The following is a 25,608-nucleotide window of genomic DNA, read 5'->3' as shown; positions in this document are numbered from 1 at the left end:
AAACGCATGATGTCTCTGAACCCTCTGTAAACCACAAGCTAGATTTGGAGAAAGATAATAAACAAGGTGGACCCCCATCCTGAACTTTGAGAGTTTTGGCAGTCCTGAGTTGATGTGAAACCAGGCTCTGCTGGAACCTACAGAACTGCCCAGAACATTAGGGAGGAGAGGGCGACTACTCCTTCAGAGTCTCCTGGGCAACATTAGTCCACCTACTACTTCAGTAAATTCTCAGCAGTCCTTCTCAGATTATAGATTAAGGAATTAAAAAATCCTGTGATGGGAGCCTATTCTAGACTTCCTTATTAGTTGTGTTCTTGCTATTAATCCCTTCAGGGGTTATGTTATAGAAGTGACACGATTACACAATTAAATATTAGAAATGACCACCAAGTATATCCTGTTTATTGTTTATGATTTACACGGAAGATGATGGGCTGGGGTTGTAGAACAATAAACCAATCATTACATTTAGACCTGGGCTTTTGAAAAACTTGCATTCCATTTAAACAGTTCATATATATTTAACAGCATATATATAAATCCAGATCACAAATAACCTTAAGAGTTAGTTAGCTCAGAGATAAACAATTAAGAAACACAAAAGAAAACCACATAAATCTAACTTTAAATATCAGCATTCATATTATAATAAGAAAATGTTCAAAAAATAAAATTATTAGGTCAAGTCACAACATAAAATAGAGAAATAAGATAAACAATATTTTATTAATAATATTCATACTTCTTTCTAATTTACCTTCATATATTCTTAACTTTTTCAAAAGGATCCAAGATAAGATCAAATAATATTTTGGGGTCTGAACTAGTCAGCCTCAGCTTATACTGGCTTGTTATGAAAATCCTAAAACTTCAACTTTCTTTTTAAAAAAATTTAAACTAACTTTTTCCCCTCATAGCAGCTGTTATAGATAGTAGGGAGCCAACAATGAAGGACAGTAACAGATGGAAAGCAAAAAGTACAACAGCTATCTAAAGTCAGCTCTCAACATTGGTGGTTGAGTTTGGAACCAAAACCTCTTAACAACTGGCAGATACTAGCTAAATCTTAACAGGCAGAGAAGAAATATTTTCTTTGGGACAGCTGCTATGTAGGAGAAGAAAACCAAGGTCCCTTAATACTGCCTAAATATAATGGATGGCTTATTACAGATAGATCTGTAACAATGTAAGTTTAACCAGTAAGTGTCACAACTGATTAACACTACTTGAAAAGAAACAGACAAACAAAAAAATCACAATAGTCACGAATTTCCACAATATACACATGAGAATTAATTGTAATCTGATTTGACTCCTTGACACTAACTGATCATCAATGAAATATGGTATGGAAAGATCACAGAGTAGAAAACAAGCAAAGATTAGTTTATACAACAGTGACTATATACATCTGCAGGAAAACATGCTAGCTAATGCAACATTAAGGCCTGAATGTAAGCATTTCCAAAGTCACAGAAGCCCCAAAGAACCCCTAAATTACAAATTCACCACATTACATGCATGCAATGTTCACTTTTGTTTTACCCATAAAAGGATACACAGTATTTTGCTGTAAATACCAGACACATTTACAATATATGCAAAAATTAGAATGCAAGTGTTATGTTCCTTATATTTAAGCCTCAAATGTGCCAACAGTGAAAATTCATTTAAAGAATGGCAAAAAGAGACAGAATATAAATACTCAAGAGAAATTACACAAAATGTAATTGGGAAGCCATATAAATATTCTTCAAATTAAATTATTGATGGACCACCTGGATGGATGTACACTAACTATGTACTTTGCTATTTTACTTGCTCAAATGTGATATTCTAAAAGCCATCGTTCTCTGGTGTTGATATTAAGTCACATCTTTAAGTTAAATATAAGGCTTATGTTTGTACAAACTTGCCTAATGCATGCGATCACCTAAAGGAGAAGCTGTGTCATTTTGGTTAGGGTTATATAATTACAAAGATGATCCTGTCTGATTTTTAGACCTTCCAAAATATTTCAGAACCAAAATTACCTTAACTATATCCAATGTTTATTAAACAAATGTGCCAATAGTATTTTGGACTTTCAGGTATAATTTTAACCAATAACAAAAGGTTGGCTATCAGCTTAAAAAGGGTTGCATATAGTCTTCTAATTTACCTCACTGTACCAAGCACAGAGCACACCAGATTCTTCATATGCATTACCAACCTTTAGGTACATCTACTATTTATTAAATAATTTATTTTATTACCGAACCACTTCAGGGGGTATACATCTAAGATTTTAAAATTTTGTGATGTTCTGGTCAAAATTTTGGCTTTTGTATGGCATTCTGAAAAGTCCTAATTGTAAGCAAAGATGAAAAAGTAGACACCTTTCTTAAAAGCTTTCCAGTATTATGAACCAAGAGGTTTTGATGGAGCAAAAGCAAAGGGACCAATGAAAAAGCATGCTTTAGAATTCAATTTATTTCCAATGAAACCAAATTTTACTACTGCTGTGATCACAGTTTTCACATTTGATGCAAATAGGAGAGCTTAGCTATAATCTCTTAGTGGCAGAATTTTTGACAAAATCATTAATGTGTGCCACATAGATGACTATTTCTTTCGGAGTTAACTGATAAGCCTGACTTTACAATTAATACCAACATATTCAACTAAAGAAAATGGATGCACTGCTTTAACATTCAGCTTGAAAATGTTTAGTACTTTCTGCAAACCTAAATTCAGTTTAGAAAGGTTAATATCCTCTTTCTAAACTATGGCATATACTATATATAGCATTTTCAATATATTTATATATAATTATTTGCACATCAGATTTAGAAGGAATTTGCAGATTAACTTTGATAGACTGATCTCATTTCAACCGATAAGGTTTAGGGGGCTTCTGCAGTACTGTCATTTGAAGGTGGGGCATCAGGATCAGGCTCGGAGGAAGCAGGTGCAGATGCTTCGATAACTGCAGGTGGGAAATGACGGCGGCACACAGGGCATGTTCCCGACTGGAGGGAAAAAAACAAGTTAACAACCACCAGAAACATCTTAACTGCCACGTAAGTATCTAAATAGAAAAAAAGATAGTTTCATTATCCTAATAAGAAATCAAATATCTGAAAAATAAAACCAAATAAACTTAAAAACCACACAATACAAAAGGACAAATTTTTAATGTTATTTCTTCTGCACCCTATCAGACCGTAATTTCTTTGAGGGAGAAATGTCTTATGATTATGTCTATACTTTTCAGAGAGTTCACCAAGGGTTGAGAATGTAGCTCTGTGGTAGAGCACTTGCCTAGCATGCTCAATGCCCTGGGTTTAATCCCCAGTAAAGAGAAATTCACCTCTTATTTAGTATGTTTTAATTAAGAGTCTCCATGCTTGGCACTGAAGCCAGTGGTAAAAAGTGAGCAAAGGATCATACAGCATTTCCTCATGGAAGTCAGCATTTAACTCAATAATGATCTGAACTAAATTATTATTATTTCATCTATTATGCAAATATTAAAGAAACCATACACATATTTATCTAATTTATTACTCCAGACTTTTCATATATAGAGAGTTTATATATAGTATCTTTATATATGTAGATATATATAAAGATGGACCTCAGACCTTTCTTAGAAGGTATGTTAATATCTTTATGAGAAGAACTGGAGTTAAATGCCTTCTTCTTCTTCCTCTTTTTTTTTTTTTTTTTTTTTTGGTACTGGAAATTGAACCCAGAGGTGTTTTACCATTAAGCTACATTCCCAGACCTTTTAATCTTTTGAGACAGGGTCTCACTTAAAAACCTTAGGGCCTTGCCAAGTTGTTGAGGCTGCCCTTGAACTTGCAATCCTTCTGCCTCAACCTCTTGAGTCACTGGGATTATAGAGTATGCCACTATGCCTGGCATTAGATGCCTTTTATATGACAAAGTAATTCAACTGGCAGACCTGGGAATGAGGGAAGGAAGGAGATGTCTTTATACTAGAGATAAGTCATTAGATGCCAGATCATTCCTTGCAAATCTGGTATTTTCCCCAAAGAAATCTAGACAGAAGGAAGGATGAAGAGATCATGCTGTTGAAGGTGACAGAAAACTGTATCTTAGGAACCTTCTTTCTGGGGGGAACTGGGAAAGGCTTTTCATTAAGCAGTCTCCTTACGACAGACTCAACAGGACATTATCTTGGGTTATGGCAAAATTAAGAACAGTTCCAGGTATATTTACAATTTACGAATTCAATTCTGTGAACATTTACTTATCCAACAGATTGGGCCCTATTAGTAACATTTTAGAGTCAGACACACGAGTGCAAATGAGGTCAGCCACATACCAATTGTGTAACATTGAATAAGTAATGATCACTGAAAATGGGAACATGGATACCAGTATGTCCTCAGGTAGTTATGAGGATTAAATGTGACAATATAGGTGAATCATCTAGCAATGCCTGAATCACAGCAGGCGCACGGAACACTGATCCCTCTCAAGTCTCTGAATCTATCATGGGAATTTAAAGAAAGGTTATGTTAAAAATAGAAAAGGTGGCATTTCAGCTGTATCTACTTAGATAATCTATTAGATGGTATAGATGGATGATCACAACAGGCTTCAAAAATAAATGCACAGAAACATGCAAATAAGTAAATTATAAGACAGAAGTTGGGGGTGAGGTCATAAAAGACTGGGAATTGAACCCAGAGGTGTTTTCAAGAAAGCCAAAACAAATTATTCCACAGGTGACCAAAAATCAATCTCAATCCCAACATCTTCCCCTACTCTTTTTTGGGTAGGGAAGCAATATGATCAGAGCTAGGTAATATGTTGAAAGGAGATATGGACACAAAGTAGGTAATTACCATAGTAGTTAAGCCAACATGGGTTGATGATCTACTATGTGGGGGTGGAAATGAATGAGAGAATGGACCTCACAGATATAAAAGCATACTCAACACTTGATGGCTCTCCATTTTGTTCTTTCCCACTAATTTTTTAAGAAATATTTTATTAGTTATTGATGGACCTTTATTTGTTTACATGTGGTGTTGAGAATCAAACTTATTGCCTCACACATGCGAGGCAAATGCTCTACCACTAAGCCACAACCTCAGCCCCTCCCACTAATTTTAATAACATCTACTACTACCACTACCACCACAGGCATTCCATTTTAGTAGTTCTTTTCTATTTAATTCTGGTTTTAATTACTACTAACTTTACTGCTATTTTTCCAGGTACTATATCAATTCGCTATGAATTATTTACTTCAACCATTATAAAAGCCCTAGAAAAGTGGACATATTGTGTTAGTTCAGTCATCTAGGCTGTATCAACATAATGCCAAATAAACTGGTTAAGAAAAATCACCTAGCATTCTAGTTCCCATATTACATTCTCAGGGAGGGAAGAGATCAAAGAAAACAATATTTTACAAATAATTCTGAATCCAAGATCATGCCTCAATTCTGAAGGCAGGAAATCTTATGAGAGTTGAAACACTCTTGATCACCACACAGGCAATACATACCAAATAGCAATCATGTTGGTAAAGTGCTGTTTTTTTAAGTTGTATCATAATTAAGTTTATATTTGTGCTTTTGTTATAAAGCCATCTCTAATTTTTAATTACAGCTTTGATCTGATAAGATTTTTTTTTTTTAACATTTACTGGGCATTCACCACATTCCAGGCACTATGGATTATCTCATTTAGTTCTCATATTATGTGATATATATATCATCATAATTACCATTTAACAAATGTTAAGAAATTAGAAAAAAATCTGGCAGTAATCAATTATATAACTTGACTTTAACTCAAATGAGCATTATAGCTCATAAACATGTTTGTGTTCCATCAACCTAACTCTAAAAGCATTCAAGAGCAATTCTCTAAAATAACACATAAATTTAACGGAATCACAATTAGCAACCTAAAGTGAATTCTTTTGGAGATAAGAAGCAAGTGGATAAAACTATCTGAGAAGTCAAATAGAAAAAAAAAATGCTGAAGAATATGCAAAATAATAAACAGAAAAAATAGCATGTACTATTAAAAATAATAAAAAATTTAAAAAGACATCAGTACTACAAATATTAGTGAAAGGGTTTAAGCAACTTGGAAAAAGTGTGGATATATACATCAATGGATGGGAACACCAGTTATTTGGGGAGCAGGAACAGTAGTGAGGAAGAAAGGTAGAATTGAGCAGGAGAACATAAGAGATTGTAGCAAACAGAAAAATGTGCAAATAACATTTTATAAAAGAATACAAAACTAAATAATACAAATTTGGTATGCTTATAGACATAGAACAGGAGCTAATGGCAACAATTAAATGATGCATGTGAGCTGGGCATGGTGGCACACCCCTGTAATCCCAGCAGCTGGGAAGGCTGAGACAGGAGAATTAGTAGGAGTTCAAAGCTAGCCTCAGCAAAAGTGAGGTGCTAAGCAACTCAGTGAAACCCTATCTCTAAATAAAATACAAAATAGGTCTGGGGATGTGGCTCAGTGACTGAGTGCCCCTGAGTTCAATCCCTGATACAAAAAAAAAAAAAAAAAAGATATATTTGATTCATAAAGAAATAATGAACATTTCTATGTTGGATTTTAGTTTCAAGAAAATGAAGTGGTCATATGGGTGCGGGGGGCAGGGAAGACAGCAAAGAAAGGGAAAGGAAAGAAGAAAGAAGGCAGGAAGAAGAGGGGAGGAAAAAAATGGAACAGAAAAGAAAAAAGTAGTTATCAAAAAGAGAGGGAGTTAAAACCATAAGTAAACGAACTAGGAAAGGTAATTTGGGAATTCCTATTGAGATGGTAAATATCCTTTGTATAAAACAGAGATGACAGAAGATTTAAGTAAAACTCTTATTTTTTTAAGTAGTTTCAATACATTTAAAAATTATTAGATAAGTATTGAAGGACAGTGTATAAAAAACAGAATAGGAGGTACTTGGTAGGTTATTAAAATTCTCTCATGTTGCTGGGTACAGTGGTCCATGCCTGTAGTCCCAGAGGGTTGAGAGGCTGAGGACTGAGAGTTCAAAGCCAGCCTCAGCAAAAGTGAAGTGCTAAGCAACTCAGTGAGACCCTGTTTCTAAATAAGATACAAAATATGGCTGGGGATGTGGCTCAGTGGTTGAGTGCCTCTGAGTTCAATCCCTGGTACCAAAACAAACAAACAAACAAACAAACAAAATCTCACATTATTTTTGGAAACACCAATCTACATTAGCAGGATACTTGTTTATTGTTGCACTACACCTTGAGTGGTGTCAAAGACTTCCTTCCTTGAGATACTTTTTAAAATATCAAATTGAGGATTGTAATTAAAAATATATTGTTACTGTGTTTTCTTGCTATTTTTCAATGCTATTTTTTAAGATGTTAGTAAAGCAAAATAGTTCTTTATTATTTCTAATCTGTAATCATTAAAGACAACCACTCTTTAACCCTGAAATACTGTCTTGCTTTTATTTTTGTACCAGAGATTGAACCTAGGGGCACTTAACCAATGAGCCACATCCTCAGCCCTTTTTATTTTTAATTTAGAGACAAGGTCTTATTAAGTTGCTTGAGGCCTCATTAAGTTGCTGTGGCTGGCCTTGAACTTGCAAACTTCTTGCCTAAGCCTCTTGAGTTGAGAGGATTAGAAGTATGTGCCACTGCACCCAGCTATATTTCAAAATAAATAAATATTTATTTCATAGCTAAATAAAACAGGCTTAAAAGAGACTATTATCATCATTAATGCGTAGGAGACACTATTAAATATTAATTTTTAAAAAGCAGATTTAAAACTCACCTTCTGTAGCCAAATTGAGACACAAGGCTTGTGAAAGAAATGGTGACAGGGCAACTCTGTTGCTATATCATCCTTAATATACTCACTGCAACAGATTGGACAGCATTGTTCCTGACCAATAGCTGAAAACATAAACAATTTAGTTCTATCAATCACATAAAGTTCAATTTTAATAAAAGTATAAATCAACATATTGACTCACAGATGATACAAAAGAAGTAGACTTGGATCGATTAATTGGCAAACATGTGTTTCTGCATAATACACGACAATTTGGCATTTAATAAACATCGCTTTTGTAGAAAATTTGATTGGGGAATATTTGTCTCAGTCCATCATGTTATAATTAAAAATATTCTATTAGGTGAAAGTTTGTCAGCATATGGTTTCAACAGAAAATCAGATGATGGATTCTAATAGTCAAGTATTTCATCTTCTAGTGCACTGAAAATATACTTAAATATGCAGCATATATCATTTAATACTTGAGATCAACTTTGCCCTTACCAGTGTGATCTTCAAGAACAAGGGTTTCTGGAAGACCATCAATGCTTTCCTTACTGGCTGGTGGATTGGCAACCTCAACATCCACTGCCAGAGACTCTAAATGTGCCAGTGCAGTCTGAAAAAGAAAAGTTACAGTTCTGTTAGAAAATACTTTAAAACAGTATTAGAAAACTATTGTTAAGGTATTTTTCAAAATTATATTTACCATATTCTTTTTCTGTTTCCTTTGTTCCGTCCTTTGCCTCTTTCCAAAAGAAACTACCATCATCACTATTAAACCAAAACATTTTCTCATGCACACACACGTGCACACACACACACACACACATGCAAAGCCCTACTTCTCATGAGTAAAAATATAATTTGTCCCAATAATCATCTAATTAATTGCCCATTACAATTATATTTTCAGAGGAGTGGTTATGTCTTCCAACTTACAGCTTCCTGTGTGGGATGAACAATATGAAGAAAGTAAACACTTAAAAAAGGTTCATTTCATGAAAGATAAAAGTATTAGGAAGGATGGAAAGAACAATAGATCATATGACCATCTATCATGAGTTATTCTCATTCTTTTGAGTTCCATTAGACCAGAACGGCAGTTAAGACCTTTATATTTTACCTGCCGCTTGTACAAATACAAGTTCTTAGTGCACATGCAACTTCCTCTGCCTGGCACTTTCTGTACCAGGTTTAAGTCCCATCAGTTCCTCAAGGACTGGGTAAAGTCCTGTCTCTTTTAGGAAGTCTATGTCAGTGGTCCCAAACCATACTGGTATCTTCCTTCTGAATTGCTACCATATTCAAATAATTAATATTATACAGTTAAATAATTACTTGTTTCTATTATATCCTAATTACAGCATCATAAGGCTTCAGAGTCATAAAAGACCTTAGCATTAGTCTAGTTTAATCCAGCAATTCCACTTCTGGGTATATACCCAAAATAACTGAAAGCAGAGATCGAAATGAATATTTTTACAATTATGTTCACTGAAGCATTACTCACAAGATCAAAAGGTAGGAGGAGCAACCTAACTGTCTATTGATCGGTTAATGGATACACAAAATGTGATATATGTATATTCAGTGGAATATTATTCAGTCTTGAAAAGCCAGCTCCAGCAACTGCGAGGTACTAAGCAACTCAGGGAGACTCCGTCTCTAAATAAACTACAAAATAGGGCTGGGGATGTGGCTCAGTGGTTGAGTGCCCCTGAGTTCAATCCTTGGTACCACCACCCCCCCCAAAAGCTGTTTTTTCTATGTAGAAAAAGAATTATGTCTGATAACACTGTAGTCTTTTAGTTGGTAAACATTATCTTTTATATATGCCTAAGGATTTAGCATAGATATTTCTATAGATATTGTATAGACTTAAAATAGAGGATAGGGCCAAGCCTAAATCAAAATCAGAATTAAAAAAGGAAAAAGCAAAAAGGTTCATCATAAGTTTATGAACATAATTAACAATACTGAACACCAAATTTTACTCTGGATTTGCAGAGGCAGTGCAGAAAGAAAAAAACATGTGCCAGTATCTGGATTATTGCCCCACAGCTCCAAATTCACCCCCCACCCCCGCTTTATGAAAATAAATCTGGACCTTTCAAGTATTTTCCCTTTGTCAGCTAGCATGATCTTAAGTTTCGTCTGTGGAGAGTGCTAGGGAGAGAACACAAAAGGAAATGACTTTTGCACTGTGGTTCCCTTTAGCCTGTTGGGCAGAATCCCAGTGTGCGAGGCTTCCCTGTGCACAGAGCACCAGGTTCCTTTAGTGCCTAGCTACTGCAGTATAAGGTGGCATCAGCTTCCTGGCATTCATCCTAGGTGGTTTTGTAGAAAGTGTTTCCAGTGAATCACTGCCCTGTGAATAGCTTCTCAGGAATCCCAGAGGGCAGAAACCCAGCAAAGTTCCACTGCGGTCATGTCCTCCCCGGCAATGTCCGGATCTCAGCTTTGGGATGGAGACGAAGAATACTCCATCTTAGCTTGAAAATTATTCTTTAAGTCTGCTATTTCTATATTCTTTTTTAAAAATATATTTTTTCTTTAGTTGTAGTTGGACACAATACCTTTATTTTATTTATTTATTTTTATGTGGTGCTGAAAATTGAACCCAGTACCTCGCTCATGCTACGCAAGGGCTCTACCGCTGATCCACCAACCACCTCAGCCCATATTTCTATATTCTTTAGAGTTCACTACTTTATTCTAATCTTAATAATAAGGTGATCCATAATCTCCTATTGGAGGCGATAACAGTTTATTTTAAACTTTCCCTGTTCAAACTATTATTTTCTCTCTTGCGACTGATACCACAATGACACAGATTTTGGTATTATTGGGGGTGGTCGAGGACACATACATGCAAGAATAAGATTTCTGGATTGTTTTGCTTGGGCTGCTGGTCTGGGGTTGAGTCCAGTGCTGACTTTACTTCCAGGGGAATGGGATGCTATTAACCTAAGCTCTGTAGTGCCATCACAATTAATCAAGCTATCATTGTGGTTCACTGTGATGAAGTGTTAACTGAAGCCAGTGTCTTTGGAGCCCAGTAACTGCTACATCTGACCTTATGGCAGTAATGAGCTCAATAAAAATTCTGATATGGGGATGGATTGCTTTGAGAGCCTGTGCATTTATAGAGAAAATCACAAACTCAGGTCTGTTAACTCGCAGCTTAAGACACTATAGGAACCAGAGGTTCCATGACAGCCTTAAGAAGAAGCTCTTACTTTTCAAAAATCAAAGGCAAACTATTTGTACAGATAGTTAACTTAAAATGAGAGCAAAATGCTGTATTTCCTCAAAACTTGTATCATTGACTGGTTAAAGAATGGGACTCTGGGTGAGGGGTGGACATGGTGGCAAACGCCTGTAATCCCAGAGGCTTGGGAGGCTGAGACAGAAGGACCACAGTTCAAAGCCAGCCTCAGCAACTGCAAGGCGCTAAGCAACTCAGTGAGACCTTGTCTCTAAATTTAAAAAGTACAAAATGGGGCTGGGGATGTGGCTCAGTGGTCGAGTACCCTTGAGTTCAATCCCTGGTACCAAAAAAAAAAAAAAAAAAAAAAAGAATGGGATTCTGGGTCTGGAGAAGTAGCTCGATGGTACAGTGCTTGCCTGGCATGTGTAAGGGCCTTGTGTTCAATACCCAGCACTGCAAAAACAAACTGACAGACATTCAAACAAAATGGGATTCTGAATCTTGAAATGAGGGATCTGGTTGAACTCAGATGAAAGTGATGATCCTGAATGGCTGTCATTCTGATCACTGGTTTGAAAACTCTGATAATTTCATTTGGAGTGTACATCTCTTAGTTCTTCCATGTCCACTGATAGAGTTAATAAAAAACTACAGCAACTAGAAAAGGGAAAGACAAGTTGGGTTCTAAAACACTTTAAAAATGTAGATTAGGGTCATTCTACCAAGTAAATCATTTCTAATTAGCTGAGGACTTGGTGAAGGCATGTAAAATATAAAATGGATTATTGAAGAAGGAAGCCATAACTACCAATTAATGACCTCATGACCAAATACAGAGAAAGACACTAGTAGCTTTACATGTTTTCTATCTATTTGTTTTTTGGATGCATATGTGGTAGCCATTTTCTTTTTCTCTCTTCCCATTTTTACTTCATATAGCAGTTGTTAGAAAATAACTCTGCAATTTAGTCTTTACATGAGAGAATATTCAGTGTGACTTAATTTGTGGTGAGATTAACACAACTAATAGTTTTGATGATTTTGAGACTGTGCATCTGGCTCATTTTGGGAAAAGGGTAAAAACTTTATTTGGAAGAATTATTATACCTTGTTAGGTAACAACATAGCTGTATTGTTGGATGAGAGCTCAAATGTGAGTAGAAAAATATACATGGAAACCAAATAGTTAAAATAATGGACTGTTACATTTACTGAATTATTGTTCCTCAAATCCAAAATCACAATTTTGTCAGCTTTGTAAAAATGGATCTGGGCCATTTCAATATTTTCCTTTCTAACAGATGGTGTGATGCTAAGCTTTGTTCACAAAGAATGCTGAAACTACAGTTCAGGAGAAACAGGACTTTGCTTTTGAGCCTGGTGTGCTTGCTTGACAGGTTTCTGTGGGAGTCATGGTTTTCTCTAGCACTGATTCCCTTAGGGTATGCAGCTTCTCCAGTGGCCAGCTCTTTAATTCTTTTGACCAGCAATTTCCCCTAGCATCAACCTTGGACAGTTCTGCAGCACAAGTGTTTTACAATTGGACACCTTCCTATGAATAGCTTTCCCTGGCACCCCAGAGGGATGACTTCCAGCAAGTTCCAGAGGATAGTTTTCCAGAAAGCTCTGCCAGCACGGCACCACAGTGACTGCTCTGCCATCCAATGAGCCCAGCTGTGCCATTTCCATCAAGACTGGGATCTCAGCTCTGGGGTGGAAGGGGAACTCTTCCTTGGGTGTTCTATTTTAGCTGGACAGGTGGCAGCTGCTCCTTTTATGTACTTTTCCTATGTTTTTAAAAATAATTATCTTTATTTCTTATTAGCCAATTCCTTGTTACTTTTTTTTTTCCTTGCTGAGGATTGAAGGGTGCTAGGTTGCTGAGGCTGTCCTAGAACTTGCAATCCTCCTGTCTCACTCTCCCCCAGTTGCTGGGATTACAGGTGTGCACTATCACATTCAGCTCTAATATCTTGATATAATTAATAATTCTGTGTATCAAATTTTCCTATCAGGAGATAGGAAATAAAAGGTAAGCCCTTGTTATCTGCTTCTTCCTTTCTCACATAACCGTAACCAGGAATGTCTTCCAGTTCCCTATGGACTTCTCAAAATAGACTCTGTTTGAAAGAACTAGCCTGTGCTACAAATAAACACTAAGAAGGGATACTATTTATCATGACTTCCATTTCAGGAGGTTATTCCAGGCTAACTATACTTTGATACACACTTGTTTCAATTGGTTCAATATTCCTTTCTGATAAATCTCTGCCTATTTGCAGTGCTAATAAACACCTGGTATTTCATATGTAAAATTTATTTACTGCCTTGGTACGACATATATTTATAAGATGATCTGGGATCATTTATAAGCATTAAGAGCAAAAGAGACCATTTTATAGCCACTGTTATAAAGTTTCACAAAAATTCAAAAATCTAATTCATTAGGCAGTACAGTATATTTTCAAAAGTTATACCAAAAAACCCTAAATTGCAACATATCTAAGTTTAAAGTAGCATATTCCTTGAATCACAAAATTTAATTTCAAAGGAATAAAACAATTTAATTTTTAAATATGAAGATTTATAACAAATGATTTAATGACAAATTTGAAAGAACATCACTGATTCAAGATTTGTTAGATAATTAAAACTTGGTTGACTGATGACTTGAAGATGCCTATGAATATAGCCACTTCCTGACAGCTTACTAGTATTTTTGCTAAGTAACAGTCTCAAAGTAACCTATGAGGTAGATTTTATTATTCCTGTTTTACAGATGAGATTCTTTAAGTTCAGAGGTTAATAGGTGCATTTCCCAGGTCATAGAGCCCACTAAGTCAAAAGGTCATGCTCTTAACCTCCACATGTTATATTCCTATTCTTTATGTGTCTATAGAGTGCCCTTCTGAGTATATTAAGACTTTCCAAGGGGTTCATAAGTGTGGACAATTTTAAGTTAACTTCTTCTTTTTTAAGTTTTAATGCTAGGACTCTTTTCTAAAACTTTTATTTTATTCTTTTATATGCAGTGCTGAGAATCGAACCCAGAGCTTCACACATATGAAGTAAGTGCTCTACCACTGAGTCATAACCCCAGCCCTTCAATTAACTTCTCAAGTAATCTTTCCTCAAAATGATCTACCTAACAATGTACCTAAAGTATAATGTTGGTTTTCTGTTTCCATATTCCATTTATACTAACCTTTCTCCCACTTTATTTTAATTAAAAAGAATTTTTTTTTTGCAGTACAGGGAATTGAACCCAAGGATATTATACACACTGAGCTACACCCCCAACTCTTTCTGTTTTATTTTTAGACAGGGTTTCGGCAAGTTGCAGAGGCTGGCCTCAAACTTGTAATCATCATGATTTGGCCTACTAAATCGCTGAGATCATAGGCTTGCACCATCACATCTGGCTCTTTCTTCCACTTTATAAATAAAAGCATACCTATTACTCATTCAGGGTTGCAATCTGAAGTACCAGGGTCAAAACAAACTTTAACAACTTAATAATAAATCTTTTTAGGTGCCTTTCAATTTTTTGCTTTTAAAAAATTAAAGGAGGTTAATGATTTTTGGCAAATAGAAGAACCAAGTGACAATTCTATGATAAATTTCTTCCTTATCAATTTATGTATGTGACAAGGTTTCTTAAGCCTATATTCATAAAGATGAAAAACAAATACAATTTATGCTCAAATATGGGAAAAGAAGAAAACCTCCATCTCATTAAGAGATTCATTTCCAATAAAATCTGATGTTTAAAGAATTGTTTATCAAAATTTCTATTTATCTTTGATTACCTGGATGCTATTGTTTGCAACTCAATTTATTTATTTTATATAAATATATATATTTATTTTATATATATATATAAAACACACCACCTTTATTTTATTTATTTATTTTTATTTTTATGTGGTGGTGAGAATTGAACCCAGTACCTCATACGTGCCAGGCAAGCACTCTACCACTGAGCCACAACCCTAGCCTCTGTAACTCAATTTAAGTAACTTTTATTTCCAGTATTGGGGATTGAACCTAGAGGTACTTTACCACTGACCTACAGTCCTTTTTATATTGAGACAGAGCCTTGCTAAATTGCTGAGACTGGTCTCAAACTCGCTGCCCTCCTGGAACCTCAGGCTCCAGAGTGGCTGGATTACGGGTGTGTGGCACAGCAACCGGCACAAATCAATTTTTAACATTAAAATTTTTTAGCAGAGCTGGGGTGTAGTGGTGCACGCCTGTAATCCCAGCAGCTCAGGAGGTTGAGACAGAAGGACTGCAAGTTCAAAGCCAGCCTCAGCAAAAGCGAAGTGCTAAGCAACTCACTGAGACCTGTCTCTAAATAAAATACAAAATAGGGCTGGGAATGTGGTTCAGTGGTGGTCCAGTGCCCTGACTTCAACCCCTAGCACCACCCCTTCCCCCCAAAAAGGTGAATAGTTTTCTCATCCATTCTGTAACAATTACTGAATACCAAATTGTTGCCAATGGGTGTATATAAATTTCACTTGATATTCTGCCTGTGTACCTCAAATTGCAATATTTCTCAGTTTTTACTGCAGAATAGAAAATGTTTTGCTTACATTTAGAAAATACAATTCTTTCTTTAATTATGTTGTATGAGTGTGACTATTTTATACATGTATACACATGCAAAGGCATATTAGTGAACTGAAATGGAAGACCTCCAAGGATATCTTACAAATCACTTCCTTTCTTTTGTTGTCATGACTTCTGACTATTGTGTTGCTGCATAATAAAGTTTGGAAATTTTCTTCCACTCATACACGCACGCGCACACACACACACACACACACTACTTTCACAGGTATAGCATATTTGCTACCAAAAATTTCTCTTGCCTTTTTTTCATTATTTGACTAAACCAGAAAAACTTACTTTTAAAATATATTTTTATAAAGTCAAAAGCCCCCAATATTTTCACATTTAGGAATCTCCATTGCTCTAGTGGATTTCATTCTAAGAAGTCTTTCTTGAAATCACTAATTCTAAAGTGATTCTAAAGTAGAGGAACACTAATAATTATTCAATGTGCCAGAGGTTTGAACTCAGATCCTCCTGCCTCAGCCTCCTGAGCAGCTATGATTACAGCCACATGCCACGGCTTCTGAGCACCCGGTTTCACCTTTCCTTAAGGGTAGTTGAAACAAACAAACAAACAAATAAACAAACAAACAAAAACCCTGAAGCCTTTGACTTTTATCATTTTATGTCCCATCAACATAGGTATCAGAATTACTAAAATACCTCCATAGCCTGGGCTAAGCGTTCTTCCAGTGCCATATAGGTGAGGAACTGAGGATCCACATAAGAAATAGCTTCAGCCACTCCCAGTCCATCCGCAAAGCCATCAAATAGGCTGGAGGGAAAAAAACACAAAACCCGTAACTATGATTTAGAAAATTTTATGCTGAGGCTATAATTATATTAGCATTTCTTGCAAGCAGAAATTCTTAAATTATTTTAATGTTAATCTTGTGGGATAAGGAGCAGGAAGGACCCAGCATAAAAGTTAAGTGCTAAGCATAAGATGTCACTCTCTTACCCAACAGCCTCCACACTCAAAAGTCTATAGGAAATTTTTCTTTTCGTGTTTCAAGGCTAACTCTGAGGACTGCTTAAATGCAGTGCTTTTCCCCATCCAAATATTTCCTACACTTCCTTTTCTATGTTTCCAATCTGAGTGTAGGTGAGAATGAGGAAGAAAATTGTTACATTTATTTTAATTGTGTCATTAGTCAAGGCCTCTTTCTTCTCTCACTTTGTATTGCTTAATTACTTTGGGTTAAAAATATTTTATTTTCTCAGACTTTTCTAATTAATGTTTCTTTTTGAACTCTGATAAGAATTAGGCCTCTTTCATTATTATGCTTGAAAACAAATTTGCTCCTAACTTCATTTTTTTTTAAGGAACTATAAGCCCCTGAAGAAAAATACATTCCATTCCAGTATTAATCTCTTTCTTCTAATCCCTAGACATAAACATATTCCTCCTTTTTCTCTTTTCATGGAAATGCTAAGTATTTCAAAATTTGGAAATAAGTATTTCCTTGGTACCCTTCTCTCTTTAATCTTGCTCCCTTGGAGGCTACATTCCATTACATTTATTCAATTGTCCTCTCTGTAGGTAATTTCTGAATCTCTACCTAATTCTGAGCTCCTCTGGAACAACTGATACTTTTAGTTGTTTAGGGGGCACTTTGTGTGGATGTACTCCTATCATCTTATAAGCCCAGGATCTCTAAAACAACTTATTTTATCTAAAGACAAGCTTCTGTTGAATTCCACATCCTATCCAAACTTCAACATGATAGTCAGAAACATCCATAGTCACACAAAGTAGCTCAAAAATAGTGTTGATGTCAACCCGTGTGTCATTATTAAAATTACAAATAAATTGCAAAGAGACACAGAAGTGATTCTCATAAAGAACAGAGCATAGCTTAACAGTACTTAGGAATCAACATGGTGCAAAGGAACATTCTCAAACCATCACAAATTTTAGAATCAGAATTAATACTAAGAATTCTGAATCCACACACCCTTGTTACGCTAGAATTCCTTCATCTAACAGTGAGATATAAAGCAAAGAGCCCTGGAGTCAGAGATTTAAATGATTCACAATTAACTTGAATTATTTAATTGTGACTGTTTCTTCATCTATAAAATAAAGAGGATCTTTTTGATACTTTTCTATAAGTCTGGAATTATTTCAAAAATTTCTATTACTTACAAAATTAACTTCACACACTTTATTAGGTTAATCATTATAATCTTAACTTCTTACAGGAAGACAGAGGTTAAGGAGTTATCAAGGAACAAATGAATGGTAATAGGTAGGATTTGTCTAAATCTCTAACCATGTTTTCTCCATGTCATATCCTACCACACCAACCTGAGATACTCAAGGTATTTTAAAATACTTACAATTTCAATCAAGATAAATTAACACAAGGTAGGGAACTTCTCTTATTTTTTTTTCTACTTAAAATAAGGAAACAAAGGCTTTGCATTTTTTTCTAAGTAGTACCAGAGTTTGACTTTAGAAACAAGAATTGCTAATATTTGCCATGGCTTTGCATTTCAGTTGTTAAAATGACATGCTATTTTAATATGAAAATGGAACTCTAGTTTCGCCTTATCAACCTTAGTCACTACCACATAAATTAATGTAGTGCCACACATGCAAATAATCAGATGTTAACATATTTAAATTCAAAAGAGCAAAGTTCAAAAATTTTGTTTTAAAATCGATGATAAAATACTTTCCACATTAAAATCCTACTTTGAAGCTCTGCAAATTTTAGAACCATCAGTAACGTCTCTGAAACACAACATATACATCCAGAAAGATCATCAATTAATTAGAACCCAAAGTAAAAGTTTTCAAATTGAAGTTAAAATTATATTCATTAAAGACATAATTCTTTTGAATTGCTATGTGAATTAACCTTTTTTTCAAAGATATCTGGAAGTATGTATCAAATCTTGAAAAACACAACATACCTTAGTAATGTCAATTCTATTTATCTGTCCTAAAAGAATAACCAGAAATACAGAACATGTTTAATAGTCCATTGCACTATTTCAAAGGATAAATACTCCACTAAATCTTAGTATACCTATAGGCTGGAGCCAGCTACATAATGGAGCTGTAAAAAATATTTTTAGTCCTGAAAACATGCAAGAGAAAAAATGCCCTCATGTGAAACTACAACTGCTTCCAAAGACGTACAGATGATACTAAATGACAATTCTTTAATCTTTATTCCGATCACTCTGAGGAATTATTCAGCGTAACAGAGAGAAGATTTCAAAATTAAGGAGCTCAGGAGGTAGTTAACAGGGAGAAAAAAGAAAAGAAGGAAAAGAAGGAAGAAGCCTCGAGGCCAGCAAGACTGAGACCAGGATCAACTGATTCTCCATTATGTTTGGCAAATCAGAAAATGCATTTGAGAACAAGAATGTTTAAGGTGAAATTTTAAATTACATGCCTTTGATAAAACCCCACTTCTACATCCACAAAATTGTTGACAAAAGTTTGTTTTACATACATGACTTTTCCCCTCCTAGGGAGTAATAGGAAAGGATAAAGGATCTCAAGGAGATGGTGAGTTTCTTGTCTGAAGAAATAGAAAAAAGTAGCTAGCTTAGTGAGACCCTGTCTAAAAATAAAAAATAAAAAGGACAGGGTATGTGGTTTAAGTGATTAAGCCCCCTGGGTTCAAGCTCTGTTGCCAAAATAAAATGAAATGAAATAAAATAAAATTATCTTCCATATTCTACATACAGACAAGGAAAAGGAAGGACAGAATGATAACAATATTCTTAAGATTCCTATGATTGAATCACAGGTTTTAATTTCCTTCAAGTAGTATTCATTCAGAACCAATTTTTTTTTAAAAAAGATGATGCTGCTGGGTGTGATGGCAAATGCCTGTAATCCCAGTGGCTCAGGAGGCTGAGGCAAGAGGATGTAGAGTTCAAAGCCAGCTTCAGCAAAAGCAAGGCACTAAGCAACTCAGTGAGATCCTATCTCTAAGTAAAATACAAAACAGAGTTAGGGATGTGGCTCAGTGGTTGAGTGCCCCCTGAGTTCCATCCCCGGCACTCCCCCCCCCCCCAAAAAAAAAAGGATGATTATGCTAAGTGCTACATCCCACATTTGGTAAATCAAAAAAAAAAAAAAAAAACAAAAAAAAACCCTAAAGTTCAAATCCCTGAGAAGTGTATAAATAACTAGGTTAGAAGGTGAACTTCATGAGAGCTATAGATCAAAGAAGGAAGAGGTCTCCAGTTGGAGGAAAAGGAGAGTCCATGTCCAAAGTGTCATCTGAAATGAGCTTTGAAGGAGGAGACAATTAGTAGATGGGAAAATCAGAATACCCTTTACCTCAGAAATTCAATTCTTACAATTCAGAATCCTGAATGAATTGTACCCTGAGCAATGACACATGCTCATCACACTGAGCTACATACCTCCAGTCCACATCTAAGTCTTCACTCACACTGGAGTCGTCCTCAAGGTTGTTGTTACCATCTAACATGAAAGCTTCTGGTTGTGCAAATTCATTGGCAGGCTCATTGCCCTCATCACTGCTGCTTTCATTGACTTCATTGTACTGTAACCAAGGAATTTCTCCCTCTTCCAAAGATGTCTGTTCCCTAACACAAACATTTTAAAGGAAGAAAAAATATTATTTAAAATATATCATTAACATTTTGTTCTGTTTTTGTACCAGGGATTGAACCCACAGGCATTTAACTACTGAGCCATATCCCCAGCCCTTTATATTTTTTATTTTGAGACAGGGTCTCAGCAGATTGCTCATAGCCTTGCTAAGGTTATGGAGGCTAGCTTTGAACCTGTGATTCCCCTGCCTCAGCCTCCTGAGCTGCTGGGATTACACATGCACCACCATGCCTGGCATTAACATTCTTTATTTTAAAGAATTCTATTTACTGCAACTGAACACTGTTTTTGAAGTACTAAGCTTGGTACTCCTATGATTCTAAAAAACTATTTTCCTTAACAACAAAATTATTTAAAAAGGTAACAAATTTGTTACAGTGTCATATGTGTATAGAAAGTTCCTAATTACACAAAAACATGTTTCTTTGGTTTATGCACTGTCTGTGCTGTGCTCCTACATTTTTTCCTTTTTTTTTTGCAGGAGAAAAATACGAGAAATCCATATTAGACTACTTGAATTTTTAAACATTGTTTTTGAGTGGTTTCCCTTCACAGTTAAAATCTACATTCCTCAACCTGGCCTAAAAGTGCCTACGTAATTCATGCTTTCTTTGCAACCCACTTCTCCACCATCATTTCTGCCCACACTTGTCCCTGGTCTATTATGTTCCTAATCCTTTTGTTTATTCTTGGAGCACATGGAGATCACTTCTATCTTAGGGATATTTCTTCCACCTGAAATTTTTTTTGCCATATTTTCACATTGTTAGTCCCTTCTTGATATTAATGTCACATTGCATGCCACCTCCTCAGACATATCTTAACACTGTATTTAAGTAGCTCTCCAGTTACTAGCTACCACAGCATTCTGCTGATTTAAATTGTACAATTTATTTTTACCTAGTATTTTCTTATTTGTTTATTTTCAGTAGAATATAAGTTCACAGAAACAGGGACAGACAAATCAATGGTACAGACCAAGAAAATAGGAGGTAAAGGGAGCACTTTAAAACAGAAGGAAAAGGACTAGCTAAAGATGATACTGCGAAAACTGGATGCTCACCTGGAGGCAGAGAGGTTTAATCCCTAAGTAACTATTCTTAAATAAATTACTTTCTTGCCAGGCATGGTGGTGCATGCCTATAATCCTAGCAGCTTGGGAGGATGTGGCAGGAGGATTGCGAGTTCAGCAACTTAGCAAGGCTCTAAGCAACTTGGCAAGACCCTGTCTCTAAATAAATATAAAACAGGCTGGGGATGTGGCTCAGTGGTTAAGCAGCCCTGGGTTTAATCTTGGGTACATAAAACAAACAAACAAAAAACCTTTCTGTTTTGAAATCCATGTGCATACATATTCCACTACCATTATCACTAACATATAAAAGAACTAGGAAAAATCATGGGAGAAATTTTTACAAGTCTCATGTCATCCTAAGCTCCTAAGCACAATGAAAAATCTTGAAGCCATAAAGAGATTGCTAAAATTCACAATATACATATTAAAGAAAATATAAAAATAAATGTATATATAGAGAGAGATGTAAAAGCAAACCACTAAGGAAAAGATCAACACATAGCAACAGAAGGGAGCAAAGGATATAATTATTTGCCAGAAAAGGAAATTTAAATAGCTATTAAATATATGAAGAGATGCTTTACCTCATGCATAATGTAAACTAAACAATAAAATACATTTTTCAATGATTGGTAAATGTAAAAAAAATTGATAATACACTGTTGATAAAAAAGTAACTGATATAACTGATATAACATCCTTTGTAAAGAAATGTTAATAGCTATAAATTAAGAGTCTGCTTTTAGATACTTCTCAAAAAGTATGTACAATGTTCATACCTATTAAAGCCCAAACTGAAAAAATTTAAGTGTTTACCAATGAAAATTAGTATACCATACTACGAAGATTTTTTTAAAGAATGAAAGAAATCCTTATGTATGAATACAGAACAATTAAAAAATAGATCTACGAACAAAACAAAAACAAAAGGAAAGTGTTCACAGATACAATGTGCTACCAGTTGTATAAAAAAAAATAAAGAAGTGCACATATGCTTTTATATAAATAGAATATCTTTGGAAATTCACAAAGGAAATTGGTTATACTGTTGTTATTTTTTTCCCCTGTTGTTGTTTTATTTTCCTCACATTACACAAATTCACTTTTTAGCAGGTATATTAGACTCTGTATTCTTTTTTTGGGGGGTGGGGGCAGCGGGGAGAGTTACCAGGGATTGAACTCAGGGGGCACTCCACTACTAAGCCACATCTCCAACTCTATTTTGTATTTTTTTATTTAGAGACAGGGTCTCACTGAGTTGCTTAGCACCTTGCTTTTTCTGAGGCTGGCTTTGAACTGGGGATCCTTTTGTCTCAGCCTCAGGAGCCCCTGGGATTATAGGCGTGCACTACCACACCTCGCAGAATCTGTATTCTTAAAATGTAATTTTATTTTATCTGTTTAGCAAAATAAGTTAAACCAGAAAGCACTACTTGGCAATAAATTATTAGCAATTCATTAAATATTTCTAAAACACTAAAGCCTGTATCATTAAAAGGTAAAGCTGTATTCACTCTTACTAATCATATTTCAGAATCATCTTTTCAATTACTATAAACTACAAGAGTGAAATGAGCAGTTATGTGGGTCATCTGACCAATCAATAAGGAGTTGTTTGTATATCAATTTCAAATATAGCTAAAACTAAAAGATGTCTAAAATTTAACAAATGTTCAAATCTTGAAGGTTTTCTTAACTTCAACCACAAGAGTCCCTTTTTCCCTTTGGTCAAAGCCCTATTATAGGAACAAGTCAGAATTCTGAAAATGTACTAATTTATTATTATCTTCTAATTTTCTCTTTGCTCCACTTCAGACATTAGTCATTTCTTGATAGATATAATCAGTCCATCAGAATTATGCATTTGACATTGAATGTACCCCATCATTCCTAATGAATATATTCTGGATGCAAAATATATATCAACTGGAAGAAGACTTTTGGACCTACATTTATCTTGGTAATACAAAAACTAGTTTATTAAACAGTTACTCAAAAATTACTGTTAAAAAATAAAATCTAGGGGCTGAGTTTGTGGCTCAGCGGTAGAGCGCTTGTATCACATGTGCAAGACCCTGGGTTCGATCCTTGGCACCACATACAAAAATAAACAAGTGAAATAAAGGTGTTGTGTCCAACTACAACTAAAAAATAAATATTTAAAGTAAAATAAAATAAAATCTAGGGGCTGGGGTTGTGGCTCAGTGGTAAAGTGCCCTAGCATGCACATGAGGCACTGGGTTCAATCCTCAGCACCACATAAAAATAAAATAAAGATATTGTGTCCACCTAAAACTAAAATAAATAAATAAATAAATAAAAATAAATAAATTAATTAAATCTAGATGTAGTCACAGATTGCTCAAATAAGGCTGTTCACTCTCTAAGAGCAAGTCTAAATAGGAAAAATATGAGCAAAACTGTAATTTGGCATTACATCAGTGTAAAAGACTAATTTTGAAAATCTGGTCTTCCTAAATTATCAATTTTTCAGACTGCAAATAACTGAACAGAAGGTACTTTTAGAATTGGTATGCCTTTTAGAATGTAAAAGGAGGTTAATATTAGAGCAAATTCTTGGCAAAGTTGAATTTTAGTTTTGGTCTTAACAGATGTGATTATTCAACCATATACATTTTTGATAAATGTATTTTGTAAAATATACAATTCATATATTTAAGATTCAAGAGAAACTCATTAGAGTTCTATTAATATTTGGTGCAAGCTTAACTTAGAGGAGTAAAAATGATGTATACACTTGGCCCTCTGTATCCTTAGGTTCTACATTGAAGGGTTTAACCAACCTAGACTAAAAATATTCAGGAAAAAAAAAAGTGACTATACTAAGTATATACAGACTTTTCCCTTGTCATTATTCCTTATTTAATAAATTACAACCATCATTTACATAGCATTGACATTGTATTAGGTGTTGTAAGTAATCTAGATAATTTAAAGTATATGGGATGGGTAGGGTCAGTAGTAGAATGCTTGCTTAGCATGTAGGAGGCCTTGGGTTAAATCCCAAACCCTGAAAAATTGGAAAAATAAAATATATGGGAGAATGTGTATAGCTTATATGCAAATAACTACACCATTTTATAGAAGGGACTTGAGCATTCATAGATTCTGATATAGGCTGAGGGTACTAAGAGCAATCCCTGAGTAGTTACTAGAGACTATTATGTTTAAAGAGACTCAGACAATATCTACATGTAAGAATCAATGTATTTTAAATACACAGAAATGGAAGCTCTTTATGTACCCAAACCAATGAAATTTTTTTTAAGTAATTTCTAATACTAAACTGAAAATTTAATAAAACAGGCTTGAGACTTGGCACCTAATATGGCCAGTCTAATAAAACCAGTGAAATGAGCACAACAAATATGCTTATTTCCTTTAAATTTTAATATTTAATATATAAAGTGGATGTTTTCCTTTTGTGTAGCATAATTAGACCCAATGAAAAATTAATCCCAAAATGGAATAGAGATACAAGGTTAAACTCAAAATTTCTAACGGATCTTGATTCACATGTTGATGGCAGCACTGATCACACCATATTATAGCTCATCTGGTGACTCATCTGTCTCCTCCACTAGAGTGGGAGCTCTAAAGGGCATAGTGTTGTGACTCATCATGTAGCCTCACCCTCTAACACATGCTTCACAATAACGGGTACTCTCTATCTGATGTTGTGAATATAATAATAAATTCTTGAAAATAGCTTTAAAAAATTCAATTATTAAATTTGGAAAAGTCCTTGGAAATTTTTGTTATTTCTAATGTACTCCAACAAAAAATACATTTCTTTTTCTATTACAGACATATCACAATGACTCAGTTATTCTGTGCTTCAGATATGTAACATAAAACAAAATTAATATGTGGGTGAAAATAATTAAGTGTAATAAGTAAGTATTAACTTGTGGGTTTTTTAAACTCAAAGAACAAAATTAAAATAAGAAATCATTGTGAATCTAAATAATTTGTAACATGTCATTAATACTCCTATTGCATAAACAATTCTCATCTACATAATTTGTTTAAACATTTGGTCTGATTCACATTTTGTGTGTGTGGGGGTACTGGGGACTTAACCTAGGGTCACATTACCACTGAGCTATGTACTGTATCAGTTTTCTGTATCACTGGGATTATAGGCATGTGCCACCATGCCTAACTTAATGATTCATTTAACAGTTATAAAAAAAAGAAAATTATTGGGATAAGACATATGCTATCAACATGTTACAAACCAATTCCTACCATTT

At 34.8% G+C, this 25,608-nt stretch overlaps 1 protein-coding gene across 1 annotated transcript in view; it reads right to left on the bottom strand.

The window, feature by feature from the left end:
- Nucleotides 1–374: 374 nt before the first annotated feature.
- The window catches only part of PJA2 (praja ring finger ubiquitin ligase 2), a 70,258-nt gene continuing 45,024 nt past the window's right edge, over nucleotides 375–25,608 (bottom strand). The window contains exons 6-10 of the mRNA XM_081311159.1: nucleotides 20,043–20,228; nucleotides 16,311–16,422; nucleotides 8,318–8,432; nucleotides 7,811–7,932; nucleotides 375–3,014 (exon numbers count right to left, since the gene is read on the bottom strand). Of these exons, the coding sequence (XP_081167285.1) occupies nucleotides 2,889–3,014; nucleotides 7,811–7,932; nucleotides 8,318–8,432; nucleotides 16,311–16,422; nucleotides 20,043–20,228 (661 nt within the window). The 3' untranslated portion in view covers nucleotides 375–2,888. The remainder of the gene's footprint in view (nucleotides 3,015–7,810; nucleotides 7,933–8,317; nucleotides 8,433–16,310; nucleotides 16,423–20,042; nucleotides 20,229–25,608) is intronic.

This window comes from Spermophilus citellus (assembly GCF_964194105.1).
Source record: "Spermophilus citellus genome assembly, chromosome: 1".
NCBI lineage: Eukaryota > Metazoa > Chordata > Mammalia > Rodentia > Sciuridae > Spermophilus > Spermophilus citellus.
The sequence above is the reverse complement of the archived record's forward strand: the minus strand, read 5'-3'. Positions and strand labels throughout refer to the sequence as shown.